Source organism: Lithobates pipiens, unplaced genomic scaffold (genome assembly GCF_037356315.1).
Source record: "Lithobates pipiens isolate NorthernLeopardFrog02 unplaced genomic scaffold, aLitPip1_a1.2 Scaffold_28, whole genome shotgun sequence".
NCBI classification, from domain to species: Eukaryota; Metazoa; Chordata; class Amphibia; order Anura; family Ranidae; genus Lithobates; species Lithobates pipiens.
Window position 1 is genome coordinate 63,057,839 of NW_027507789.1, and position 15,985 is coordinate 63,073,823.

The 15,985-nt window shown below is 42.1% G+C and overlaps 1 protein-coding gene across 3 annotated transcripts in view; it reads left to right on the top strand.

Annotated features, from left to right (window-relative positions):
• The window catches only part of RHBDF2 (rhomboid 5 homolog 2), a 190,617-nt gene that overhangs the window by 114,414 nt on the left and 60,218 nt on the right, over positions 1 to 15,985 (top strand). For all 3 annotated transcript variants that reach the window (XM_077459301.1, XM_077459299.1, XM_077459300.1), the window contains 3 exons: positions 4,266 to 4,478; positions 7,780 to 7,908; positions 9,776 to 9,894. In XM_077459301.1, coding sequence (XP_077315427.1) covers positions 4,266 to 4,478; positions 7,780 to 7,908; positions 9,776 to 9,894 — 461 coding nt within the window. The remainder of the gene's footprint in view (positions 1 to 4,265; positions 4,479 to 7,779; positions 7,909 to 9,775; positions 9,895 to 15,985) is intronic.

The following is a 15,985-nucleotide window of genomic DNA, read 5'->3' on the forward strand; positions in this document are numbered from 1 at the left end:
TGATGTGAAAAAGACTTTAAAATGTCATTTATTAAATGTAAACAATGAACACAGACATCTGATCCCTGCAGGATCTAAAACACATAAAAAACACCAATCATAAAACGGACAGATGTTTGATAATGAAAAGCTCCTCCGATCTCTCAATTATAACTTTGGAAAGGTGAAAACCAAAGACCAATGTGCACAGCTATCGAATGCCTAATGAATGCAATCAATCATCTGAAAGAATCCAGAGCGTTGTATGAAAAGTCAGTGTAAACGAATGGAACAACGTTCCTAGGGACACTCACTTCATAGGTGTTCAATGGGCTGCAGAGCTGATGAGTCCAGTCTGATGACCGAGGGGGAGGTGTTTATTTCAGCTCCATCTGAAGCGTTCGGCTTGGAGGCAGAGGTGTAATGCTGCACGCTGGGTGGTAAGGATCAAGCTTAGTCACCAGATGATATCAGCTGTACACATAGGCAGCTTAGAGAACGCTGCACTGCTTGCAGCGCCGCTTGTCCGAGCGGCTGTGGATCACATGAGAGGCTTGTCACGTGGAAGGCTGTGAAGGGGAAGGTTGCTATGCCGACTCTCCTGCTTACATGTTTCGCGCTCCTGCGCTTTAAAGGAAGTTTGCATGCAGTTTTTTTCATGCACTTCATCCGAAGTATGAATGCAGCCTTAACTGTTGGTTTCAACATTTTTAACTTTGAGTGCAGAGTTTGACAAGCAGCACCACCTGTCAAACTTGCCCCTTGAGTTCAGTGGAGCCCTGCCACAATCATTTCAATTCATGCGATTGTAGTGGGTAGTGCACCATTGGTAGTTCTAAAGGCTTTTTACCTACATGCATTCTGTGCACAAAGGTAAAAAACCTTAAGTGTGCAGCTACCCCCTCAGCCCCTCTAGTACTTGCCTAAGCCCAATCCAGTGATGTGCACAGGAGCCGTGGCTTTCCTGGGTATCCCCTCCTTCATTGGTTTCTGAGATGCAGGAGTCATTAGCTCTCACTTCTGTCAATGGGGGGGGCGGTTCTGTCTTATGGACACAGAGAACTGACTCTGGAGTGAGCACACACATAGCAAGCAGCTTGCCACGAGCGGCATGCTCAGGAGACCTGAGAAGAGGAGGATCAGGTCTGCTTTGTGCAAAACCATTAAGCATTTAAGTGTAAAAAAAAAAAAAAAAAAATTGGCTTTACAAACCCTATAAATAATGCCGTGAGGAGGCTATATTACACCTCCTCACCATTTCTCAAATGCCCTTGCTATTCAGATGGCCCCTCAGGACACCCAAAAAAGAGCCCCAACACTTTAACACTTTCTCACTTTTAGCCTAGATTCACACTGACTGTGGGAATGAAAGCCTGCAAATTCAGCTCAACTCACACAATTTCACTCCCACATGTCAGTCCCGACTTCGGTGGCAATTTCAGAGACATCTGTGCAGGTTTCTGCACAGAGATGTTAATGGAAATCATACTCTGAAATCGCCAAAAGAAGTACAGGATCTACTTTTGAAAATCGGTGCAGCGCCGCAACTGTAGCATCACACCGATTTGGATGCTGGCAATAGCTGCTGATTTAACATGCGATTTGACATGTCAAATTGCATCAATGCAACAGTGGACAAATTGTACTTTGGGACTCAAGTCTGTGTCTAGTTCATGGGCCCCTCATTCGTTTTAAGGCCACTGTACATAGACATTTGAGTTTGGCTATTCTAATTTACCACTGATGGCAGTTAGGTGAGGGCAGCTTACCCTTTTCAGAAGCTCACATTCGAGATTTAGAGATGTCTTCTGATCACCGAGCAAACTATTAATGTATTAGATGTAGAGGGGTTATATAGCATGATCAGCTGGGAATACTGTATTGGAAGTGGCAAGGGGGTTCAAAAAAATAATCTAGTCTTGCATTTGAACAGTTGTTCAAGAACTACAATTCCCATCATGCCTACTCATGTCTGTGAATGTTTTACAATGCCTCATTGGACGTGTAGTTCCACAACAGCTGGAGGGCCATAGTTTGGCGATCCCTTAGACAGTTGGTTGTAATAGGGAATTATGTCATCAGGAGAACTGATAAAAAAAAATTGTCGCCAGAATATCTATAAAATGATTGTAAAGTCTCTTTTGTAAAAAAAAAAAAGCAAACATGTTATACTTGCCTCCTCTGTGCAGTGGTTTTGCACAGAGCAGCCCAGATCCTCCTCTTCTCAGGTCCCTCATCTGTGCTCCTGGCCCCTCCCTCCTGTTCCCTCCCTGTCGAGTGCCCCCACGGCAAGCAGCTTGCTATGGGGGCACCAAGCCAAGCTTCAAATCCACGTGTCCATTCAGACACGGAGTTGCCTTTCGGCCCAGCCCCCTATCTGTCCTGATCGGCTAACTGCTGTGTCTCAGCCAATCAGGAGGAAAGTCCGGATGACTAAGGCACTCGTAGACATCGCTGGAGAGAGATGGAACTCTGGTAAATATTAGGGGGTTCTGGGGAGGCTGCTACAGTTTTTTTTCTCTTAATGCATAGAATGTATTAAGATAAAAAAAACCTTCTGCCTTTACAACTCCTTTAATCGAATGATTAGCTCATCGGTGCCCAGGGTTCGGTGTCCGTTTTTACCAATTTACCCATCTCATTTCTGAATAAGAGGATCAGCCTTATTACCCAAACATCAATTTTCCAATGAGGGAAGCTGCAGTTTTTGCATCCCTTTACTGGACAGGCCTTGGAAATTATGTAACCAAATATTGGACACCTTTTGCATAGGATGCCTAAAATTTGTGTGCAATTCTAAGAATTGCAGTAAAATGGTCAGGAAGTGGACTTTTGTATGGGCACCCTCTTCACAAGCAGTATTTGGCATACCACTAGGTTATTATAAATGCAAATTGAAATAGAAAGTTAACTTTTAAAAGTTACAAAGTTTTGCTTTAAGAATACAATGAGAACAAGGTTGTAAATTGAAAGGAAGGACCACCAAGATTTTATTGTTGTGATTGTACCCTTTGCCATGCACACCCCAGAAAGAAAAACGGGCTAGCAGAGCTAAATGCATGTCTCAACTCATGGTTTAAGAGGAAAGGATTTGTTCTAGAGCAGTGGGGCCTGATTCCATTTACAGATACCAACAATGGGGCATAATTCCCTCTCCCACTAACACCAGTAAAGGGGCTGAATTCCTTCCAATGACACAAACGATGGGTTTCAATTCTTCCTAATAACCCAATGACACCAACAATTGGAACTAATGACAACAAATGATGTGCCACAACGCCTCCTAATGACCCAATGATATCCACAATTGGGCTTAACACCAGTGATGGAGCACAATTCCTCCCAATGATGCCAACAATTGGACCCAATGACACCCAACGATAGGGTACAATTCCTCCCAATGACACCAATGATGGGGCATGTATCCTTCCAATGACACCAATGATGGGGCACAATTCCTCCCACTGACCAAAGATAGGGCATTGTTTTATTCCCTCTGACGTTGGGACCTATTCTACTCCCAACGGCCCCCCTAAAATCTAAAAAAATGTAAAGTGCCTCTTTGTTTAGAAGAATTTTGGAGACCCCTGGTCTAGAATACTGGGGCTTACTTCACATTGGGGTACAACTTAAATACCAAAATGGTTTGCACCTAAATGGATGTTCTGCTGGACCCTTTAGCACTGTTGCGCTGCTAAATCCTTCATCACAAATAATGCATAATTCATTACAAATGTTAATGTGAAGGAAGGTTTGAGAAGCCATGACCATAAGATTTTTATTTTTGTTAACATGCACCTACAGGAAAGAAAAAAAACACTCAAATCAACACTATCTGTCTAAAACACATAAACCTTTTGCGGTCTTGGAGAGCTATAGGCATTGCTGTACAAGTCCAAATTGTTATGAGTATGAATCAGATACCTGGTCATCCTGCTGGGCTCTGTGGTTCCTTCTGCCATTCAAAGTGTCTGTACATGATAAAGTAGTGATGTAGTGGCTGTGGGGAGAAAAATAGCACTTAGCAGGAATACAGTTATCTAACACATCCAGAAGCTTCTGATACCATTTGCACCACTAGCTTTTCAAGAGACCTGACGTTTAACATAATATCAATTCAGTTATTTTGTCTTTTGGTTGAACTTGATGGCAATGTGTCTCTGTTAATGAGTAACTGTTGGTTATGTGTATGAAAGATTTCAATAGTAGGATTTATGCAAAAATTACCTTCTGTGTTTTCACTAACTTCTATTCTCTTTTATTTTTTTTTATTTTTTCCTTATCAGATTGTTGATCCATTGGCACGGGGGAGGGCCTTTCGTCAACCGGATGAGGTGGATCGGCCACGAACCCCTCATGTAGGAGTGGCCCCAGTTACCCCTGGAGTCCTATCACTAACCTCTTTCACCAGTGTGCGTTCAGGCTATAGCCGTTTTCCAAGACGGAAGAGAGAGAGTGTGGCGCACATGAGTTTCCGGGCTGCAGCTGCTATTATAAAGGTGAGCTACACTCAATCTATTCAGTAACCTTCAATTTGGAGATCTACACCATGTTGTAATGGGAAAACCCTGTATCAGAGCTTAGTCACCCTCCCAATTCAATTTTGAGTTTTTAAAGGGTAGGTCATCTTTAACCATTACCTTTTTTGTATTTGGTCTATTTTGGTCTGTTAAATCAACTGAAACATTGTTCTATCTTTTCCATAAGTGTAAAAGAACACCTGGTGATCCTTTCAGAAAACTGAGCTGATGAATTCTTATGTTCTCTGCCTGTGTTTCACTCTTTATTAGTGAAGTCATTTGCAGCTTTCTCTGAGAACTACAGAGCCCCTCCCCATATTATGAAGTAAAGGAGAGGGGGGAACTCTTGTAATCCTGCCCTATGGTGACAACACTGCTTCTCTACAGATGTACAGTTAGTGAGCTTGTTGCCCTAGGACAGGAAGTTAGTGATCTTGTCGCCCTAGGACAGGAAGAATGTTACTGGCAGGTTCACCAGGTAAAAAGAAACAGAAAAAAACTTAAAAGAAAACTGATGCAACAACCAAACATGGAAAGTTAAGTGACATTTATTACATTTTTCTTTTGTGGGTTTAGGTACACTTTTGGTACTGTAAACGGCAACAAGCACATGTATGTTCCCATTATGTGCACAATTTTGCGTGTATCATTCATCATTAAATAGTGTTCATAGAAATTAGTGCATCACTAAGCCAAACACATTAATACTCGCATGCAAGAACAATTAGTGAATATCCGTCAATATTCTGTGAAACGGCAAAAAAAAAAACAGTCCATGAAACGATCACAAGAGTCCTTCTGTGTCAGTGTTAAAGACAAAAAAGTAATCTTCCAATGTGCTCCACTACACCATTGCGCCACACGTGAGGGCATACCAGAGAGCCATGACCCCCACTTAATGAGTATTGAATATTGCGCATAGATGTTACAACCACCACGGGATCAATGTAGTAGTCAAATTCCACCACGTCTCTCTAGAAATCCCTTCCAAACATGTGCATGGGAAGAGAGAAAAGAGCCAAGTGCTCCCAATAGTGTAAATCTGATATTAAATGTAATTTAAAAATAAGTTAAAGACACTTTCATAAAATTAAAATGGCGCTATGTATCCACAGTGAATTGGGTGATGCCACGACGTCCAACTCCACACTATGCATTTTGTCACAAATGATGTCACTGGGAATTTGTGATGCAAAGCGAAGGACGAAGTAGTACTGAAGTGTACAGATTGGGTTCTGATTTACTGTGAATTGATAGCACTTTTGGAGTGTGTGCGTTTTTTATCCATTTTTTTTTTTTTAATAACATTTAATATTTGAGTTACACTATTGGGAGCACTTGGCTCTTCTTTTCTCTTTTCCCATGCATGTGATGTTCTGAGATGATTTATAGAGAGATGTGGTAGAATTTGACAGCTACGTTGATCCTATGGCATTTGTAACATCTACGAGCAATATGACTAATCATTAAATGGGGGTCATGGCTCTCTGGTAAGCCTCCAGGTGTGGTGAAGTATATGTAGTTGAGCACATTGGGAGATAAAGTTTTCGTCTTTCACATTTTGACACAGAAGGACTTTTTGGTGATCATTTCATGGACTGTTTCACATATCGTCGCGTATATTCACTAATTATTCTTGCAGTAGATTGATATTGGGTTTCAATAAGCGTGCAACACATGTTTTTAAACGTAAACTGAACTTCAGTGAGCTTACAGTGAGGGAAAAATGTATTTGATTCCCTGCTGATTTTGTATGTTTGCCCACTGACAAAAAAAATAATCAGTTTACATTTTTAATGTTAGGTTTATTTTAACAGTGGGAGACAGAATAACAACGAAAATATCCAGAAAAACGCATTTAAAAAAAGTTATAAATTGATTCGTCTAGTAAATCAATGTACTCTAGCAGGTCAAACCAATTGGGAAATGAAAGCGGCATAAGTCTCTACAAGGAATAAGTGATACCAACAGGCTACCTAGTGGTAGTTAAGACTTGGCGTACAAGTCTTTTACTACTGTAGATGCTTTAGGATGTATTATCCATAAATGCCAGTGTGTCTTAAAGTGAATTGCGTTATTTTTAAGTGCTAACAGTAATTCATAGTACACCTGGGTGTTGACATCACACAGGTTAGGGGCCTCAATTGATTTCCACATTTTCGCTATGGTAAGTCTAGCCGCTATAAGAATATTCACCACTAATATTCTGTATTGAAATGGGAAAGTGTCAAGGTTGATACCTAAAAGGGCCATAGCAGGTGATAGTTTTAACAGGTTGCCTGTGAGAGAGGCAATTTATAACTTTTTTGAAATGTGTTTTTATGGATTTTTTTTTTTTGTTCTGTCTCTCACTGTTAAAATATACCTACCATTAAAATTATAGACTGATCATTTTTTTTGTCAGTGGGCAAATGTACAAAATCATCAGTGAATCAAATACTTTTTTCCCCTCGCTGAACTGACTGCTGCTACAAGGTACTGTGGGCCACCAAGATCATAATTACTCCTAATGTCATGATTTTTTCCTTGTTAAAAGATTTTATTGCATGTACAAATGACATGCATATTAGATACAATAATGATTATACAGTCAAGGTAATGAAGTTTACACAGATCCAAAAGTATTATCATTATCTGAATTCATTTAAAGACATAAATGGTAAATTATTAATAAATCCTTAACTAACGAACAATAATATCAAGAATTTGTAAATCGAGGATCTTGCAAAATGAGATACAATCCTCGGAACTATAATAAGATAGAAACAACTTGTATGCATATTTTTATAATATGTGAGTATGAGTATAGTAAAAGAAAAGAAGATGAGAGAGAAATGAAAAGATATAAAGAGAAAAAAGGAAAGGAAGAAAAGAAAGAGGGGAAGGAAAGGAATCCGCGGAATTGGGCCAAGAGCCGCCTGTCATGATTTTTTTATTCCCACCGTCTTATGCATGCCTCCTGTCTTTTAATGGGTTGTTCTTTTTATCTTTTTGGCTGGAGTTCTGCTTTAGAAAATAACCAAAACCCAAAATACAGTACTTCTAATTTAATCTCAAGAAGGATTATTTTAATAAATCTTGAATTGGTTATTTTCTATGTGTATGCATCTGCTATGTTTTGAGTAAGCTGCCAGCATGGTGCATTTTACATTTACTTTACCTTACATGTGTATATGCACATATGTCAAGTGCTGCAGCTTAATATTTGGACATGATATGTACTGTATATATAAAATGCAATATGTAGAATTTTTATTTAAGATTTGAATTGTTTTTCCAGGGTCGCCCCATACTAGACACTCCTCACAGCAAGAAAGCCGGACAGAAGAGAAGCTTTGCCTATCCAAGCTTTATGGATGAAGACACAGTAGATGCCCCAGATACTCTGGATTCCTCCTTCTTCAGTAAGGCAAGAAACTTTCTGATTATGTAATAAAACTCGTTTTCAAGATTCGCAGCACAGAAAGCACATATAAAGCCCTGACAGAGGTACGGGTTAAGCACTGAACACCAGCATCATCCCCATCCGAACAAAAATGCACCAAAATTGTATACTGCAGTTTCAGTACATAATAAATGTAAGGTGAGGTTAAAAGAACAATTTAAAGGGAATTGATACATTTTACTTTTAATGAAAAAAATATAATACTATCATAAATGTACTTTTAAATATGTCAGATTAATATCTCCAGTGTTCCATTTGCAGTCAGCAGGTAGTGTGCATAAGGTGCTACCCTTGACTAGTCACACCATAGCACTAAACAACTCTGCAGATAATTCAAATGGCTTTTGTTGTGAGTAGGAATTTTTTATTTTAAGTGGTCCTAAAGGCAGAAGGTTTTTTTTTTTGTTTGTTTGTTTTTTACCTTAATTAATGCATTTTACTGGGGTTTGGCTCCCTCCTTATACTTACCTGAGTCCCATCTTAATTCAGCGATGTGCATGAGAACAGCAGCTGGTCTGTGTGTGTGAATGGACAATGTTTGAGTGAGCCTCGAGTGGCCTCATAGCAAGAGGCTTGCTTTTGGGGGCACTCAAGAGGTGGAAGGGGCCAGGACCACAGGCAAGCAGAACACAAAAAAACAGATATAGTGTGTGTGTGTGTGTGTGTGTGTAACATGTTTGTTGTTGTTTAAAAAAAAAAAAAAAAAACATTTTACAATCACTTTAAATTTTATATTCATTGACAGGTTCCTGTTAAAAGGTTAAATAATAGTTGTGGCAAGCATAGCTCTTATGTTGGAAAGAAAGAGATTGACTTGTAAAGAAAACTGGAGAGTGAGGGTGAAGCTTGCCTGTTGGTTTTTAGCAGTTGTACCTCCAGTTCTCCTACTGAGATTTGTTCGCCCTTCACTTTAGCGTCTCAGAATGTCGCACTTACGGTGGTCATTCTTGCATAAAGGGCAATGCCTAAAGTTAACCCGTACTCTAGTTTAAAAGTAAAGTCTTGCGCTTGATGACTGAAGTTACCCTTCGTTGCTAAGCTCCATCATTGACCTACTCCCTTCTTCACTCCTTCCAATTGGAGTACTTTTTTGCCACTGGAAAGTGGAAAAGCAGTCTGAAGGAATCGGCTGTTAAGTTGGCAAGTGAGACCCAGTAATAAAGTAAAAATCAGAGTTGGGGACGCAGATAAGCATTATACAGAACATCGTTTATAATTTAGTACAGGTACAGATAATTTGACAAAGGCCTGTCTGAGAAGCCTCCAATAGAAGCTGCTGTTTTCACACTCCTGGGCTACATATTTATGAGCACCTGGCAGAGGTGCTATTATGTGGTGGTGGCAGTTCACACATTTGCAGATGTATGCAACAAAGTCCTCTGATTTTAATACAACCTTAAGAAACCATTTAAAGTTAAGACCGTTTTGCTGTCGGCTAGATTAAATGCTTGCCCAATTTTGTACTGTTTATTGCAGTAAATTGCATCATCTGTGTGTAGCGCCACTCTGCTAGTTATATATGGATTAGAACATTGGCTTTGACTCTGCTGCACTGATCTGGAAGTAGTATGCAGCTCAGGAGTTGGAGAATGGCCCCTTCCTACAGCGGCTTGGTGGCAGTATGATGGGTGAGACCTAACCATCAACTTCTGAAATCACCTCAATCTTTAGAATTTTAAAATAAATTTGTAGAGCTTTAGCATTCTACTGCCTTTTTCTTTACTAAGCTTTTTTTTCTTTTTAAATGACAGGTAGACCTTTAAGTGCTGTGATATTGTGGGGTGGGATGCTGATATTTATCTTGCTTTTTCTCATTTTCTGCTTGCTGTAGGTGGACATGCATGACGAAACCTTCTCTATGCCAGATGATGTTTTTGAATCTCCTCCTCTCTCTGCTGTTTACTTCCGAGCTCCTGTGACAACTACTGATGATGCTCCCATTTCAAGTGGGTAGGTATCCCTAATATTGTGCTGAGACACATACAGCTTTGTACATTACTCTGCAATTGGAGTAAAGGTTACATAACTTGATTCTGTGTCCATTTGTAACTTCCTGTATACCAAAGTAATCTGGGCCATTACTCGCGGCTGTCAGACGAGAGTGAGGAACAGCTGATCAACGGCTCTTCCTGTTTACATCGTGATCAGCCATGATTAGACACGGCTGATCATGTGGTAATGGGTCTGTCAGAGACTCTCTACCTAGATCAGACTGACACATCGCAACAACGATCGCCATGATGCGCACCCCTGGGAGCTCGTAGCGGCTTGATATCCTAACAACGTCATATGATGTCCAGTCAGGATATCGCAACCACTTTGCCGACGTCATATTGCTATATGGCGGGCTTCAAGTGGTTAATATTCCTAAAGCTGAATTCCAGGCAAGCTGCTAAGTACACAGATGAAGTTCATATTTGGGAGTTGTTTGACCTGCCACAGGTCTTTGTATGTCTGCCTATGTCTAAGATTTACCCAGCCTCCTCATACAGCACAGACAGTCATTTTCTGATTAGACAAAATTTTGGGCTTGTCAAGTCCCTCTCCCCCATATAGGCATACTTCCATGTTTCTTTTTTACCTTATTTTCTACAACCTGTGTCTAGAGAAAGTGATGTAGGATACATCCTTTGGTCCTGCTTCAAGTGAGTACTACATCACTGTATAGCTGTAAGGGTTATCTGAAGTGATAACTCTGATGAACCACTTCCTCAGCATGCTTGGCGATTCCGCCCTGTGTGGCTGCTGAGCCTGACCACCTCTGCATGAACTTTATGAAGGAAATATCTTTAAGAAACGTTATTATTAAATATGTCGTATGTGAGGTGTGTGTGTGTGTGTGTGTGTGTGTATGTATATATATATATATATTATATATTATATATATATATATATATATATATATATATATATATATATATATATACACGATTTTTTTTTTTTTTTGTTTCAGTATTGGGTATAGTTCTTTTTCAAAATACAGTGGTGCCCTCTTTCCACTCCCCGTTGGACAGTGAAGGGTCAGACTCATGACCTCTGCTCCCTCCTCCTATTAACATGTTCCTTGTTAGCACATTTGCATTCATCACACATATCCCAGGCACTTATTCTAATTGTATTAAAAAAATTGAATGATTTAATAATGAATTTGAAGCTGCATTAATTTGTTCAGCCATGGCCAAAGGTTTTGAGACTGACACAAATAATGGTCACAAAGTCTGCTGTCTCATTTTTTCCGATGGCAATTTGCATATATGCTAGAATGTTATGAAGAGTGATCAGATAAATTGCAATTGCAAAGTCCCTCTTTGCCATGAAAATTAACTTAATCCCATAAAAAAAGTTTCCACTACATTTGTGAAGAAGGCTTTAGGGCGCCCAAGAAAGTCCAGCAAGAGCCAGGACCATCTCCTACAGTTGATTTAGCTGCGGGACTGGGGCACCACCAGTGCAGAGCTTTCTCAGGAATGGCAGCAGGCAGGTTGAGTGGAGTGCATCTGTACACACAGTGAGGCAAAGAGGATGGCCTGGTGTCAAGAAGGGCAGCAAAGGTTCAGGGATTGGACTGCTGAGGATTGGGGTAAAGTTAACTTGAGTATGAATAACGGCACGGCTTGGGGCGAATTACGACATGATTTTAAGTCTCCTGCAGGCCAGACGACTTTGGCTGTGGCCAAGCACAGAATAATCGGCTCTCGAGGGGGAACTCCATACCAAACTTTAAATAAAAAAACTGGCATGGGTTCCCCTCCAAGAGTATACCAGGCCCTTATGTTTGGTATGGATTTATGGATTTTAAGGGGAACCCCCTACGCCGAACAAACTGCGTGGGCCCCCCAAAATCCATACCAGACCCTTATCCGAGCACGCAGCCCGGCCGGTCAGGAAAGAGGGTGGGGACAAGCGCGCACCCCCCCCCCCCGAACCGTACCAGGCCGCATGCCCTCAACATGGGGGGGTGGGTTCTTTGGGGAAGGGGGGCGCCCCAGCACCTTGTTCCCATGTCGATGAGGACAAGGGCCTCTTCCCGACAACCCTGGCTGTTGGTTGTTGGGGTCTGCGGGGGGCTTATCAGAATCCGGGAGCCCCTTTTAATAAGGGGGCCCCAGATCCTGGCCCCCCCACCCTATGTGAATGAGTATGGGGTACCCCTAGCCATTCACCTGAAGAAAAAGTGTCAATAAAAAAAACACACTACAGGTTTTTAAAGTAATTTATTAGTCAGCTCCGGGAGTCTCTTCTGACTTCTCCACTCTATTCAGCCTCTTCTCCTGGTGTCCGGCCTCTTCTCACGCTCTCCGGTTCTTCTACCGGCTCCTCTGCTATCTTCCTCCAGCTCTTTTGCTAGCGGTGGCCCGGTCCTCTGCGTCATCTTCTTCCCTCTTCTTTTCCTGCGATGTTGACACGACGCTCTCTCCCGCTGTAATGCCATGTGAGCGGAGTGCAGCGACTTATATAGGCATGGGGCATGGTCACCGGGTGATGTCACACAGTGACCTCGCCCCTTATGACGTCAAGTCCCGGGGCATGCTGGGATTGTGATGTCATAAGGGGCAGGGTCACCATGTGACATCATCCAGTGACCACACCCCATGCCTAGATAAATCTCTGCACACCGCTCACACGGCATTACAGCGGGAGAGCGCGTTGCGTCAACATTGCAGGAAGAGAAGACAACGCAGAAGACCGGGCCACCGCTAGCAAAAGAGCTGGAAGATGGCAGAGCCAGCAGAAGAACGGGAGAAGTCTGAAGAGACCCATGAAGTCGGAAGAAGACCCCTGGAGCTGACTAATTACTTTAAAAACCTGTAGTGTTTTTTTTTATTTTATCGACTCTCTTTTTTGCCCTCAGGTGAATGGGTAAGGGTACAATATACCCCATACTCATTCACATAGGGTGGGGGGCTGGGATCTGGGGGACCCTTTATTAAAGGGGGGCTCCTGGATTCCGATAAGCCCTCTGCCCGCAGACCCTGACAGCCAATGGCCAGGGTTGTTGGGAAGAGACCCTTGTCCTCATCAACATGGGGACAAGGTGCTTTGGGGTGTGGGGGGCCGCAGGGTGCCCCCCTTCCCCAAAGCACCCACCTCCCCATGTTGAGGGCATGCGGCCTGTTATGGTTCAGGAGGGGGGGGGGGCGCTCGCTCGTCCCCACCCCCTTTCCTGACCGGCCAGGCTGCGTGCTCGGATAAGGGTCTGGTATGGATTCTGGGGGGACCCCCACGCGGTTTTTTTTTTTTTTTGCGGTAGGGGGTTCCCCTTAAAATGCATACCAAACCTAAGGGTTTGGTTTGCCCTTGGAGGCGGTACCCATGCCCGTTTTTATTATTAGAGAAGCGACTTTGTCTCTTCAATATAGATGGAGATCTGACTTGGAGGCGACTTTCATTGAAATCAATGGGTACAAGTCGCCTAGAAATCGGTTTGAAGTCGTACAGGAACCTTTTTGAAGTTGTAACGACTGCTGTAGTGTACATTAAGATGGCTCCATTCACTACCATTGATTTTCTCAACAGCGTGACTTGGGGCAACTTGAAGTCGGATCCCAGGTTGCCCCTGTGGAACCGGCTCTTATGAAATGCTTGTAATTATACTTCATTATATCATAGTAACATCTGACAAAAAGAAAAATACTGAAGCAGCAGACTTTGTGATAATTTTATATTTATGTCATTCCCAAAACTTTTCGACGTGTGTATTTTGTATCTGATTCGCATTCAGCCTTACCTAAAGCTTTAAGTACAATAGATTACACAAAGGGTCCTTTTAGTATTTGTAGCCAGGTTTGACCTGTGCTTTTTTAGGTTAGATCACTCATTAAAAACATTTTTTTGTGTTGCTGTTGTATAGATGTTGGGTGGGTTAATGTTATAGAAATGCTATATGTGCTCTTTTGTTGTATAATGTGAAAATTAAACAATAAAAAAATAAATAAATTTGGTAAAAACATTCTTCTTATATTCTTTACTGTTTGCCATACAGCATTATTTATGTTTAAAACACGGGAAATTATTTTATTTAGGGCTCAAATTGTACTTTGCAGCACAGAAACTGTGTCTGTTTCCCAGCCACAACCACTTTTATGTCCAATGTACACGTGTCCCTTGGTAATAATATTTTTAGCCAAAGCAAAGAAGACAAATCGGAGAATCAATTTAAATGTTAGAAGTTTATAAATAGAGTTAATGGTGATCCAGTGGGAAAGTTCTAACAAACTGAAGCTCAAAAGGGGCAGGATGTCTCTGTATCTCTATATCTCATGATACGCTCAGACTGCTTTCCACCACTAACAGAAGAAATGCACTAAGAAAAAGGTCTCATTTAAAATGAATAGCACAAAAACCCGATGGAAGAGGAACCTTTATCTTGTAATGATTAAGAGAAAATTGCAAAACTCTACAGCTAGAATTCCAAAACCCATTCCCAGAACTTTGGCTAACATAAAGATGCGGGGGAAAGAATATAAGGAAAGGTATGTTAAAGAAAAACATATCACAATGAATTCTATTTTGAGATGTATATACTATATACAGTGCCTTGAAAAACCATTCATACCCTTTGAAATGTTCCACATTTTGTCATGTTACAACCAAAAACATAAATGTGTTTTATTTGGATTGTATGTAATAGACTAGTGCAATTAAAATTCACGGAGGTCCAGTCAGTAAAATGTCCTTTTCAGCAGAGGCTTAAATACCATGTGGCTCGGTATGACGCAATTTAAAAAAGGGCCAGGGGCTTCTTTTTCTGCATATAAGGCAGCCCATTCAAATGAATGGGCTGCCTACACACAGAATGAAGTGATGTGAACCTAGCCTTAAAACCTTCACATCACAACCCCATTATTACATCAGTGTTCTCAGTCCCCTCTGCACATCACAATTTTTTTATCACGACTTCCTTTAACAACTTCCTTTCACATCAAGATCCCCCTTTACATCAGTCCCCCACTTTACATTCCAATCCTTAGACCCCCTTCATATCACCCCACCCCCCTTTAACATTTAATGTTCTCATGCTCTTTATAGCACCGCCCCCCTTCACACTGCAGTCCCCAACTCCAACCTCCCCCCTCCTCATATTCTTCTCCCTGGCCCCCCTTCATATGACCCCCCTTTCCAGCTTCTCCACCATCCTTAGCAGTGACATAGCCCTCTACTCTGTTCTACGTTACACAGGGCAGAGGGCAGGAGGTCTAGAGCTGACATTGGGAGGCAGGACTATTCTGGGTGGTGGGCCGGAATTGCACAACTGATCCTGTTAACCAGCTTGTGATTGATTGCTAGGACTGCCCTGCATCCTAGCAACCATTCAGCTAACTGGGACAGCTCCTGCCCCTCCGTCCAGCGCTGTGCTTCCTCCCGATGTCCATTTTGTGAAGATGACAGCTCTAGTGGCAATTGAGGGGAAGAACCAGCTCCTAAATGGTGTGACCATGGTGGGTCTGGTTGGGACAGTGAATCGATCCAAACTGCGGGCTGCCATTTAGTGATGGCTGTAATAGACCAACACAAATGAATATCTGAAAAGTATAGGCCGATTTATTGTTAGCCGATATCGGCATTTTACAACGTAACGGTCACAACCTAGACCGATTATTGGTGCCCGCAGCTATCTTTTTGGGGGCCAGAAGCCCGCAGGGACGCGCAGAACACACACACACACACACACACACACACACACACACACACACACACACACACACACACACACATTGTGCCCCGTGCACTGGTCCTAAGCCTCCCTCTCCTCCTCAACACTTGGGCAGACATGCCAGCCAGCCACCCACAGCAGGGTATGCCAGCCTGCAAGCCCTGCCACAGCAGGGTGTGCAAGCCCACCCACAGAAGTGTGCCTGCCATTTTTAACATTACTCTTTCAAATTCCAAGGCAGATGGATGCAGAGAGAAAAAGCGTGGTCTGGGACTATTTCTCGTCTCAACCATCTCCAGTAAAAGCAGCTGTGTGCAACACATGCACAAACAATGTGAGCATAGGGTCAACAACTGCAAAAACCGAAAAAATACGTCAAATCTTGGG